Source organism: Lethenteron reissneri, chromosome 68, assembly GCF_015708825.2.
Source record: "Lethenteron reissneri isolate LAM-NWPU_2019-01 chromosome 68, ASM1570882v1, whole genome shotgun sequence".
Lineage (NCBI taxonomy): Eukaryota > Metazoa > Chordata > Hyperoartia > Petromyzontiformes > Petromyzontidae > Lethenteron > Lethenteron reissneri.
The window spans coordinates 6,504,165-6,517,847 of NC_083846.1; the positions used below are offsets into that span (position 1 = coordinate 6,504,165).

Consider the following 13,683-nt stretch of genomic DNA (forward strand, 5'->3'; position numbering starts at 1 on the left):
GCTTCTTTTCCACCACCAGCCGCCACCCCCCCCCCTGACCAACCACATCCGTTGTTTTGTTTACTTTCGTTCTCCCACAACTTCGATCCCAATGCGTGGAACTCGTGGTGGCGGTGGTGAGCTCCGGGAGACACGCAACAAAAATCATTTGAATTCTGGCTTCGGGGGGCCGAGCAGGGCCAGGTGCTAGGGGCGGGCCCTTAACCACGCGGCTTCACGTCAGCCGGCGACGCAATCGACTGCGCACGTGACGTCACGCAACTGTGTGACGTCACGCAAGTGTGTGACGTCACGCAAGTGTGTGACGTCACACGCATGCGCAATCGACTGCGCACGTGACGTCACGCAACTGTGTGACGTCACGCAACTGTGTGACGTCACCTGCATGCGCAATCGACTGCGCACGTGACGTCACGCAACTGTGTGACGTCACGCAACTGTGTGACGTCACCTGCATGCGCAATCGACTGCGCACGTGACGTCACGCAACTGTGTGACGTCACGCAACTGTGTGACGTCACCCGCACGCGCAATTGATCGCGTGCGCGTGACGCCCCCCAAACTAAACGGCGGTCCACGCGGGGGGCAGGGGGGGTGAGGGGTGGTGGTCCTCAAGTGCTCGTACACTAAATTCGTAGTCATCCCGCAACACAAACCCGGGGGGGGGGCACGGGGGGAGGGGGGGGCTATTACACGCCGTGTTGCATCTCGGTTGGCGAGATGCCGTGGGGGGCGGGTTGAGATTTGTGAGGGGATACTTTTGGGTGAAGTGCTCTTATACAAAATGAGGGCACGGTGGGGGGGTGGGGGAAGAGGGGAGGAGGGAGAAGGGGAGGAACAGGAGGTTTCCCAATCCCACAATACATTCAAGTGCAGCAGCAGCAACATCGTCGTCGTCATCATCATCATACATTCGTACGCTCGCCCACACGGCCCGCACGTAAAGCACCAGTGGAGTCACACGCGGCACGAACCCGTGCTCGCGCGCTCGCTCGCAACACACGTACAGACGTACGTACAAATACGTGTACACGCATGCATATGCACATCGTATACACACACACACACACACAGACGAGACCCCACCCCCGCGCTACGTGGCCACGTGGGGGTGTTCAGGAAAGGTACAGAGAGTTAAGTGGGCGTCGATTAAGGGAAGGTTCACGACACGGGGCAGGGGGTTGTGGCCGGAACGTCACTGCCAATCGGAGCTCGGTTTAGGCCGAAGACGGATTGGCACACTGATGTTGTGGCCAGGAGATGTTGACTACCTCGCCTGGTATACAGGAGGTCACGGGTTCGATCCCGACCCTGACACCTGCTGTGTATTTGGAGTTTGCGTGTCTCTCTGTCATCATTATCACAGTGGCTAGGAGATGTTAACTACCTCGCCTGGTGTGCAGGAGGTCACGGGTTCGATCCCGACCCTGACACCTGTTGTGTATTTGAGGTTTGTGTGTCTCTCTGTCATCATCATCACGGTAGCTCGGAGATGTTAACTACCTCGCCTGGTATACAGGAGGTCGTGGGTTCGATCCGGACCCTGACGACGCCTGCTGCTGTATAATTGGAGTTTGCGTCTCTCTCCACGTTGAGAATCAAAGTCACGCGTTTAAGAATATTTGTCTGCTGCTGTGAATGTCCACGTGATGAGCCCACTTCGTCGGACTTTCGCTTGCGACGGCCAGGGCCGTGTCTCAAATCGAGCCAAGTAGCTCAGCCGGCCTGACCCGGTAGAATAGAAAAACACAGCCGAGATTCGATTATTATCTATGGCCAGGAATCGAACCCAGGTGACTGGAAATCTAAGGGAAGTGTATGAACCACTGCACCACCACTCCTGGTACTCTGTTCATATGTAGACTGTACACGCTTACACACAATATAGCATGTACATCGACAAACAATGCATATGCCCACAAGTGCGTACACACGCACACACGGATATATGGTACAGAACATTCATACAAATACTTAAATAGACCTACAAACATTCACACGTAAACACACGTCTCTCTTTGTCTCTCAGCTTGACTCCCCGTGTCTCTCTGTCTTCCCTTGTCTCTCAGCTTGTCTCCCTGTCTCACGTCTTCCTACGTCTCACCACGTCTCCCTGTGTCTCACCACGTCTCACTAAGTCTCCACGTCTCACCGTGTCCCTCTGTGTCTAAGTCTCCACGTCTCACCACGTCTCACCACGTCTTATGACGTCTCCCTGTGTCTGCCTGTGTCTCACCATGTCTCCCTGTGTCTCACCATGTCTCCCTGTGTCTCACCATGTCTCCCTGTGTCTCCCTGTCTCACGTCTTCCTACGTCTCATCACGTCTCACCACGTCTCCCTGTGTCTCACCACGTCTAAGTCTCCACGTCTCCCTGTCTCCCTGTGTCTCACCACGTCTCCCTGTGTGTCACCATGTCTCCCTGTGTCACACCATGTCTCACTAAGTCTCCACGTCTCACCACGTCTCACCATGTCTAAGTCTCCACGTCTTACCACATCTCCCTGTGTCTCACCACGTCTCACCATGTCTAAGTCACCACGTCTCACCATGTCTAAGTCTCCACGTCTTACCACATCTCCCTGTGTCTCCCTGTGTCTCCCTGTGTCTCCCTGTGTCTCACCACGTCTCCCTGTGTCTCACCATGTCTCCCTGTGTCACACCATGTCTCACTAAGTCTCCACGTCTCACGTCTCACCATGTCTAAGTCTCCACGTCTTACCACATCTCCCTGTGTCTCACCACGTCTCACCATGTCTAAGTCACCACGTCTCACCATGTCTAAGTCTCCACGTCTTACCACATCTCCCTGTGTCTCCCTGTGTCTCCCTGTGTCTCCCTGTGTCTCACCACATCTCCCGGCGTCTCACCAAGTCTCACCACGTCTCACTAAGTCTCCACGTCTCACCACGTCTCCCTGTGTCTCACCACGTCTCACCAAGTCTCCACGTCTCACCACGTCTCCGTGTCTCCCCTGTGTCTCAATAAGTCTCCACGTCTCACCATGTCTCCCTGTGTCTCACCACGTCTCACCAAGTCTCCACGTCTCACCATGTCTCCCTGTGTCTCACCACGTCTCACCAAGTCTCCACGTCTCACCATGTCTCCGTGTCTCCCCTGTGTCTCACTACGGCTTCCTACGTCTCCCTGTGTCTCAACACGTCTCCCCGCCCACCCCCCTCCCAAATATCTCCCCCTGCCCCAATATCTCCCCTCCCACCCCCCCTCCCAATATTCCCCCCCCCCTCGCCCACCCCCCAATATCTCACCCCCCCAATATCTCCCCGCCCACCCCCCAAATACCTCCCCGACCACCCCCCCAAAATCTCACCGCCCATCCCCCAAAATCTCCCCCCCCCCAATACCTCCCCACCCATCCCCCCAATATCTCCCCGCCCACCCCCACCAAAATCTCCCCGCCCACCCCCCAATATCTCCCCACCCACCCCTCAAATACCTTCCCGACCACCCCCCCAAAATCTCCCCCCCCCAATATCTCCCCGCCCACCCCCACCAAAATCTACCCACCCCCCAAAATCCCCCCCCCCAATACCTCCCCCCAAAATCTCCCCGCGCCGTCTCCTCCCGGCGGCGGCGGCGTCGCCCGTTCAGTGCTTGCCAGGCCTCTCCTTGCTGAGCGAGGAGGCGAGGCCGCGGGGGGTCTCCTCGCCGCTCAGCAGCGCCTTGATCTCAGACGGGATCTTGCCCTGGTCCATCGCAATGCACCACTGCTTGTACTGAGGGCACGCGGGGGGCAGGGGCGGAGCGGGGGGGGGGCAGAAAAGGCAGTGGAAGGTGGATGAGAGATGCAGGGTGGACGGAGGGGGGAGAAGGTAGCGGGAGATAGTGGGAGACAGGGGGGGAGACACGGCAAGATAGGTGGAGACGCAGGGAGATTTTGGGAGACAGGGGGGAGACACGGGGAGGAAGGGGAAAAGTAGGGGGAGATATTGGGAGACACGGGGAGATGGTGGAGAAGGTAGGGGGAGATTTTGGGAGACACGGGCAGATAGTGGGGGACAGGGGGAGACACGGGGAGGCAGTGGGGAGGAAGGATGTCTGTATGCAATGAGTTTATCATCGTTTGCAGGGGAGAGCGAGAGAGTTTTGATGATGATGATGATGACGACGAAGCTTCATGGTGAAGCCATCTCGGGCGGCGGGGGGGGGGGGCAGCAGTGGCGGTGGCGGCGCCCTCGCTCACCATGTCGAGCTCCTCGCGCAGCGCACATATGGCTCGCTCGCGTCCCGACACCATCTCCTCCAGGCACTGGTAGCGCTGCTTCTTGCGAGCGCGGCACTCCCTGGCGCTCTGCCGGCTGCGCTCTAGCTTCGCCTTGAGGTCGATCTTGGCCGGCTTGCGCCCACGCTTGCCCGGCTTCTTCACCTGCTGCGGCGGCGGCGGCAGCGGCGGTCGCGAGAGAGAAACGGGGAGAGAGAGTCAAAGAGAGAGAGAGACGAAGAGAGACAGAGAGACACGGAGAGGTGACCGAGACAGAGAGAGAAACAGAGAGAGACAGATACACAGAGAGAGACAGACACAGAGAGAGACAGAGAGAGACAGAGACACAGAGAGAGACAGAGAGACAGAGAGAGACAGAGAGATAGAGACAGAGCGAGAAAGACAGAGAGACAGAGCGAGAGAGACAAAGACACAGAGAGAGACAGAGAGAGACAGAGAGAGACAGAGAGAGACAGAGAGACAGAGACAGAGAGAGACAGAGAGAGACAGAGAGACAGAGACAGAGAGAGACAGAGAGAGACAGAGAGAGACAGACTGAGAGACACAGAGAGAGACAGAGAGAGAGACAGAGAGAGACAGCGCCGCGGTGAAATGGGTGGGTGTGTGCGGCAATGAGAAGCAGAGAAGCCGAGGAGGAGATCGTGGTGCCGATGGAGTGGCGGTGGCATGTGGCGATGCTTAAAATCAAGAATCTAAATTGTTAAGTTCCCGGCGAGTTGGAGAGTAAACCCGCGAGATTGACAACTGTGGATTTACTCTCCAACGCACAACCGGTTAGTGCTGAACTAGTGAACTGCACTATACACTACACTATACACTACACTACTACACAGTAATTGTAAATGTTGTAGTGGTTAGTGCTGTGATAGTAACGCATTGGCCACGTTTTACCGATTGGCTGTGTCGTGTGGTGGTGGCGGCGGGTTTAACGACACATTTTTATTTACGCGACCTAACCCAAGCAAACCTCGATTATGTTCGAATTGCACACGTAACAAGTTAAATTGCCAACCCATTAAAGCGCCGTGCGCATGTATGATGACGACGATTCTGATTGTTATTTACAGCGGGAAATGGAACGAACGCGATGATCTTCGTCGTCAGAAGCAGCAATGTAAGCGATGTATCCACGTGGTTGGTGGTGGCGATGACGTCACAATTAAGAGACCCCGGGGGGTGGGGTGGGGGGGTGGGTCAATCAAAGAGACAAACGTGCGGCAGCCCTGCAAGTGTCTAGCTCAGCGCCACGTCGAAGCAGCTCTCTGGGAGCACCACGTCCCAACAACTCTCCCTCCCTCTCTCGCTCGCTCGCTCTGATGACGACGACGTTGATACTGTGGCATCATGGCTCCATGCTAACTCGGCAGGCCACCGACCCCCACCTCTATGTGCTGGATCTTCTTCACTTTGCCATCACCTCCTCCTCCTCCTCCTAGAACCCCACCACCTCCACCTCCTCCTCCACCTCCTCCAACTCCACCAACTCCACCACCTCCAACTCCACCCACTCCTCCAAGAGCCTACAGAGGACAGCACGTGGTCATGAGCACAAGCCTGGGTGTACTTGTGGATACTCAGTCGGGCGTCACGTCTTGACCTGTTCAACGCGTAGCAGGCTTCCGCGAGCAATATTATTCGTGATGAACGTTTTTGGGTGAGATCGCGTTATTTATAAATGTGTCGTAACCCTCCACCACCCGACACGGCCAATCGGCAAAAAAGTGTCGCGTTGACAAAAGACAAAATAGTTCACTGCTTTAGCCCACCAGTTTGTTGAAGAGTGAATGAATTTTTTTTTTATGTTGTGGATTCACTCATCAGCAAACCGGTGGGCTAAAGTAGTGAACTATTTTGTCTTTTGTCAACGCGACACTTTTTTGCCGATTGGCCGTGTCTAGTGGCGGATGGTTACGACACATTTATAAATAACGCGATCCGACCCAAAAACCTTTATGACGAATTCTTGAGCAGTCGTCTCGCTACGAACCCGGCGACCCGGGTTTCCATTCCCGCTCACGGCCACCGACAACCACTTGACGATTATCCGAACCGATCCCTGGGCCTCCCCTCGGTCGACAACCCTCGTGCGCTGCTACTCGCGGTCAGCACTTGCCCCACCAGCCTGTTGGAGGCTACACGGGGGAGGGGGGAATGGGGAGTTGGTGTTGGGACTTGTTGGGAGTTCTCGGCTATCTGACACTCGCCAGCACGAATCAAACATTATCCGGTGAAACTCGTAAAGCGGAGCCCGTTGAGAGAATTCGCCTCCGTGTCCCGGTACACGATGCTGCTGCTGCTGCTACTAACACACGGAATACCATCTACAGTACAAATACAAAGGTCTCCCGTATAGCCTGTACAAGACTGTTGGGGCAAGTGCTGTTAGAGAGCAACTTTCAAGGCCGGCACTGTGACACACGAGGGGGTGGGGTGGCCAGTGGTGATGTTTAGACACACACCAGCATCAGGTACTCAATTGAGGCTGAGTCGACATAGGGGAGGCCCAGGACCCGGTTCAGATAATCGCCACTGGTGTTGTGAGTGGGAATGGAACTCGTGATCGCTAGGCGCGTGGAGCAGCGCGCTAACCGCTCCCCCACCGCTCCCCACGCTCCTGCAGCACACGTGGTCACAGTAAAGATAAGTAAACAGAGTCCAATGCAATACAGTGTACACCAGAGCACAGCCAAGCACACACACACACACCAGCCTCACAGAGAGCACACTGCCATACAGCAAACACAGACACACACACACCAGCCTCACAGAGAGCACACTGCCATACAGCAAACACACACACACCAGCCTCACAGAGAGCACACTACCATACAGCACACACACACACACACCAGCCTCACAGAGAGCACACTGCCATACAGCACACACACACACACCAGCCTCACAGAGAGCACACTGCCATACAGCACACACACACACACCAGCCTCACAGAGAGCACACTGCCATACAGCACACACACACACACCAGCCTCACAGAGAGCACACTGCCATACAGCACACACACACACACCAGCCTCACAGAGAGCACACTGCCATACAGCACACACACACACACCAGCCTCACAGAGAGCACACTGCCATACAGCACACACACACACACCAGCCTCACAGAGAGCACACTGCCATACAGCACACACACACACACCAGCCTCACAGAGAGCACACTGCCATACAGCACACACACACACACCAGCCTCACAGAGAGCACACTGTCATACAGCACACACACACACCAGCCTCACAGAGAGCACACTGCCCTACAGCAAACACACACACACACACACCAGCCTCACAGATAGCACACTGCCATACAACACACACACACACACACCAGCCTCACAGAGAGCACACTGCCATACAGCAAACACACACACACCAGCCTCACAGAGAGCACACTGCCATACAGCAAACACACACACACACACACCAGCCTCACAGATAGCACACTGCCATACAGCAAACACACACACACACCAGCCTCACAGATAGCACACTGCCATACAGCAAACACACACACACCAGCCTCACAGAGAGCACACTGCCATACAGCAAACACACACACACACCAGCCTCACAGAGAGCACACTGCCATACAGCAAACACACACACATCAGCCTCACAGATAGCACACTGCCATACAGCACACACACACACACCAGCCTCACAGATAGCACACTGCCATACAGCAAACACACACACACCAGCCTCACAGATAGCACACTGCCATACAGCAAACACACACACACACACCAGCCTCACAGAGAGCACACTGCCCTACAGCAAACACACACACACCAGCCTCACAGAGAGCACACTGCCATACAGCAAACACACACACCAGCCTCACAGAGAGCACACTGCCATACAGCAAACACACACACACACACCAGCCTCACAGAGAGCACACTGCCATACAGCAAACACACACACACACACCAGCCTCACAGAGAGCACACTGCCATACAGCAAACACACACACACACACACCAGCCTCACAGAGAGCACACTGCCATACAGCAAACACACACACACACACCAGCCTCACAGAGAGCACACTGCCATACAGCAAACACACACACACACACACCAGCCTCACAGAGAGCACACTGCCATACAGTAAACACACACACACACACCAGCCTCACAGATAGCACACTGCCATACAGCAAACACACACTACAGTACAAAGACTAAGATCCCCCGTGTAGCCTTCAACAGACTGCTGGGGCAAGTGCTGCTAGCGAGCACCTATGAAGGCCGGCGCTGTGGCACATGAGGGGTGGGTGGCTAGCTCCACGCCCGGCCGCCTTTGTCTCCCCACCAGGAACTCATTTGATAGGATGAGTCGACCGACTTTGCACACTATAGCACAAAGACAAAGATCACCCGTATAGCCTGAACAGACTGTTGGGGCACTACAGTACACACACTACAACAGTATACACACTACTGTACACACTACAGTAGACTGTCGTACTGTATACACACTACAACAGTATACACACTACTGTATACACACCACTGTACACACACTACAGTAGACTGCCGTACTGTATACACTACTGTACACACTACAGTAGACTGCCGTACTGTATACACACTACTGTATACACTACTGTACACACTACAGTAGACTGCCGTACTGTATACACACTACTGTATACACACTACTGTACACACACTACTGTACACACACTACAGTACACACCCTGCCATACAGTACACACACTACAGTACACACCCTGCCGTACAGTACACACGCTACTGTACGCGCATCAGGGTTACTCGGCACAGGACACGTGGCGCTACAGTGCGCGCCGCCGTCACGTGACACGGCAGTTCGCGCGTCGAAACTTCTTCTGCGCCGTACGCAGGCGACCCGCGTGTGCGACCCGCGTGTGCGACATCGGGGAAGTCGTCGGAGTTTCACTCGTTCGAGACACACAAACCACGAGGTCGGTCTGCACAGAAACACGCGGCGCGCTGCAGCAAGGACACTGCAGCAGCCCCCACACCCCGCACCCCCTTCCCTACCGTGAGAGTCAACGCACAACAACAGTGAGTCAACAACAACAACAACTCCATAAGCTCCACTCCTGTTAGCGCTCCCCCCCCCTCCTCCTCCTCCTTGTCTGCACTGTCAAATAAACCCTACACACACAGACACACACACACAGACACACACACACACAGACACACAGACACACACACACAGACACACTGACACATACATACATACATACACACAGACACACACATACATACACACACAGACACAACACAGACACACACACACTGACACACACACACAGACACACACACACAGACACACACACACAGACACACACAGACACACACACACAGATACACACAGACACACACAGACACACACACAGACACACACACAGACACACACACAGACACACACACAGACACACACACAGACACACACACAAGACACACACAGTGACACACACAGACACACACACAGTGACACACACAGACACACACACAGACACACACAGACACACACACAGACACACACACACAGACACACACACCGACACACACACCGACACACACACACACACAGACACACCGACACACACACCGACACACACACAGACACACACACAGACACACACACACAGACACACACACCGACACACACACCGACACACACACACACAGACACACACACACACAGCACCTTGCTGTCGTCCATGCTTCAGACACGCAGTGGGGCGCTGAGGGCGGTGGCGGCTGACTGGTTCCGGACGCTTCGCTGCGTCCTCCCCAGCGCAGCTGACGGAGGCTCGCGAAGGCTTGCGGACCAGGAGGAGGAGGAGGAAGAGGTGGGGACCACGGAGACCGACGGACGACGTTGAGTTAGCTATAGCGGAGCGAGGAAGACCCGATCAGACAGCACAACGCTCGAGTTTGGCGCTCGCTCTCCCGACTTCTTCTCGCTTCGAGCTGACAGCAGCGGCTCTGTGTGAGCGAGGCGATGTGGGTCACACACACAGAGAGACAGAGAGAGACAGAGAGAGAGAGACACCACTAACACCACCACCAGCACCTCCACCACTCGTGTCTGTGTGTTGATGGTGTCGGGGGGGTCGCTTCGCTCTCTCCAGACTGTTCTAGCGCCGCCCACTTCCAGATCCACAACAACAACGTCACGTGACGCGCGCCCCCTACGTCACCGCGGAGAACTTGAACTCGAATAACCCCGCCCACACCCCCCCCCCCAGTGCCCCCCCCCCATCTCAATAACCCCACCCACACCCCCCCCCCCCAGTGCCCCCCCCCCTATCTTCATAACCCCGCCCACACACCCCCCCCCCCATCTTCATAACCCCGCCACACCCCCCCCCAGTGCCCCCCCCCCCCCCATCTTCATAACCCCGCCCACACACCCCCCCCATCTTCATAACCCCGCCCACACCCCCCCCCCCAGTGCCCCACTCCCATCTTCATAACCCCCCCCGCGTGCCCCCCCCCATCTTCATAACCCCGCCTACACACCCCCCCCCCCCCGCGTGCCCCCCCCCCGCGTGCCCCCCCCCCCCGCGTGCCCCCCCCCCCCCGCGTGCCCCCCCCAGTGCCCCTCCCCCCCATCTTCATAACCCCGCCCACCCACCCCCCCCCCAGTGCCCCCCCCCATCTTCATAACCCCTCCCACACCCCCCCCCCAGTGCCCCCCCCCCCCCATCTTCATAACCCCACCCACACACCCCCCAGTGCCCCCCCTCCCCCCAGTGCCCCCCCCCATCTTCATACCCCACCCACACACCCCCCAGTGCCCCCCCTCCCCCCAGTGCCCCCCCCCTATCTTCATAACCCCGCCCACACACCCCCCCAGTGTTTAATGTCAAGGCGGGGCTTGGTATATAAATAAACACGCCCACCCCCCCCTCCACTCGGCCCCCACCCTCAAGTTCAACGTCAAGGCCAGGCGTGACATTTAAATAACTCCGCCCCCACCACTCACAGAGGGCTGGAGATTTAAATAATTCTAGATTTGAAGCTTTCGTGACTGCAAGGATTCATATTCTTAGGTTTTTTCGGTAAAGTCACGTAGGTAAAACATCAAAATTAATACAAATAAAATAAAATACCGAAAAAAACCTAAGAATATAGATTTAAATAACTCCGCCCCCCAACTCCCGTGAAGTGACGTCACGCCGTTGTGTTTTTTAAAATAAAAACTTGAGTTGCCCCCCCGCCCCCTCCCCCTCACCCCTCCCCCCGCCCCCTCCCCCCGCCCCCGCCCCCCGCCCCCTCCCCCCGCCCCCTCCCCCCTCACCCCCCCTCCCCCCCGCCCCCCCGCCCCCTCCCCCGCCCCCTCCCCCCGCCCCCTCCCCCCGCCCCCTCCCCCCGCCCCTCCCCCCGCCCCCTCCCCCTCCCCCCGCCCCCCGCCCCCTCCCTCCTCCCCCCTCCCCCCGCCCCCTCCGCGGTCACGTGGTCTCCCAACTGGGTTTGGAGGCGTCGAGCGAATGTTCTAGGGCTCCTTCTGTCACGTGTGGTGGTGGTGGGGGGGGAGCGGCGTTGCTATGGGGATGTGTGTTGGGGCGAGGAGGGGATGGGGGAGGGGCTGGTTGCCATGGCGACGACGGAGCCCGTGCTCGAGCCGCGCACGTGTGTTGACGTTTTGGTAGTGACGTCACGCGGGTTTCTCGGTGCGTGCGCTGTGATATTCTTGGTTTCTTTTCGGTAAAAGTCGAAGGAAAATATAAAAAAAAAATATATTAAATTCTCACGACGTTTCGATTGTAACACGAGCAATCATCGTCATGTGTGAAAACCACAGCAAGATTTTTTTTGAAAAAAGTGGCAATCGAAACGTCGTGAGAATTGTATTGTTTTATTTTTATTATTTTATTATTTACCGCTGTGAGTTTAAACTTTTTCATTTTTTGTTTGCCTTCAGTAAGGAGTCAAGACTCGTCCCTAGAGAGCTTTAAATTTACACGTTGAAATTAAGTTTTGCTCTTATAACTGTAAATAAGAAGAAAAAATGACTTAATAACGTGAAAAATGCAGCAGTGATGTAAACATTTTTTAAAAGTTATATTCTTTTGAACTTATGAATTCGTTCATACCCCCCCCCCCTCAATTCCCATTCGGAGTTTAATCCAGCACTGATAAAGTGCCGTTGTGTAGACGTGATGGGATTTTTTTTCTTCCTGGGTGCCAGGCTAGGTGCACGTTGAGTCTCGCTGCCTGGCAGGGTCACGTGGGACAGACCCAGGGTGCTGTGGGTGGTCGACTGCCCGCCTGAGATGATCACGGAAGTCATCAACCTCTCCTCAGACTCACAATGTTGATTTAAGACTGCCGGATAAATCCGATGATCTATAAAGCTCTTTAACTCACAACAACAAACACAGGACATAAATGACGTCACGCACCTGGGGGGGGGGTCAGACATTTGTGACGATGTGTGACGAGGGGGGGTTGAGAAATGTGACGTCACATCAAAATTCGCAACTTTAAATCAATATAGACAGCACGTTCTACTTAATTAAATAGACTTTATAATAAATGTTTTCTCCTTCAACATCAGAGTGCAGCGCCACATTAAATACGCACTACAATGACAATAGTTTAAAACGATTTGAAGCATGTTTTATTTTTTTTGGGGGTGGGGGGCAGAGCTTTGTGACGTCATATTTGAGGGGGGGGGCTGACTCTTTGTGACGCCGTGTGACGAGGGGGGGGGGGGGGTCAAAGCTCGTCCAAAATCGCGTGACGTCATTTATGGACGATGACAGCCCAACAAAGTGTCTCTCACTGCAAGTGGAGGAGCATCAGAGCCCTCCTGAAAACGGTCTTGGGACACGGGGATGATGAAATCATAGGGAAAGGGGCCGTCCATAAATGACGTCACGCGATTTTGGACGAATTTTGACCTCCCCCCCCCCTCGTCACACGGCGTCACAAAAAGTCAGACCCCCCCCCCCTCAAATATGACGTCACAAAGCTCTGCCTCCCCCCCCAAAATAAAACATGCTTCAAATCGCTTTGAACCATCGTCATTGTAGTGCGTATTTAATGTGGCGCTGCACTCTGATGTTATAGGAGACAACATTTATTAAAACGTCTATTTAAAGAGTAGAACGTGCTGTCTATATTTATTTAAAGTTGCGCATTTTAATGTGAAACCCCCCCCCCTTGTCACACAAATATCTGACCCTCCCCACCCTAGGTGAGTGACGTCATTTATGGACGGCCCCAAAGGTGAACACATCATCTCATTCTGACCACCATCATCATCACCATCATCATCACCACCACCGCCATCATCATCTTACTCATGAAGCGGATGCAGAGGCAACGGTAGCAACGCTACGAAGTGGGATTATCATCACCACCATCACCACCATCACCACCATCAATCACCATCACCACCATCACC

At 55.1% G+C, this 13,683-nt stretch overlaps 1 protein-coding gene across 3 annotated transcripts; it reads right to left on the minus strand.

Annotated features, from left to right (window-relative positions):
* Positions 1-3,561: 3,561 nt before the first annotated feature.
* On the minus strand, positions 3,562-10,521 carry CREBL2 (cAMP responsive element binding protein like 2). 3 transcript variants are annotated; one of them, XM_061578922.1, is made up of 4 exons: positions 9,973-10,521; positions 5,626-5,763; positions 4,205-4,387; positions 3,562-3,737 (listed from the first exon to the last, which is right to left on the minus strand). In XM_061578922.1, exons 1-4 carry the CDS (start codon positions 9,985-9,987, stop codon positions 3,609-3,611), a joined length of 465 nt encoding a protein of 154 aa, XP_061434906.1. In that variant the 5' UTR covers positions 9,988-10,521; the 3' UTR covers positions 3,562-3,608. The 3 variants fall into 3 exon arrangements, with proteins under 3 accessions (XP_061434906.1, XP_061434905.1, XP_061434909.1); XM_061578921.1 differs by having other exon boundaries at positions 4,205-4,390; XM_061578925.1 differs by lacking the exon at positions 5,626-5,763.
* Between the last annotated feature and the right edge of the window lie 3,162 nt (positions 10,522-13,683).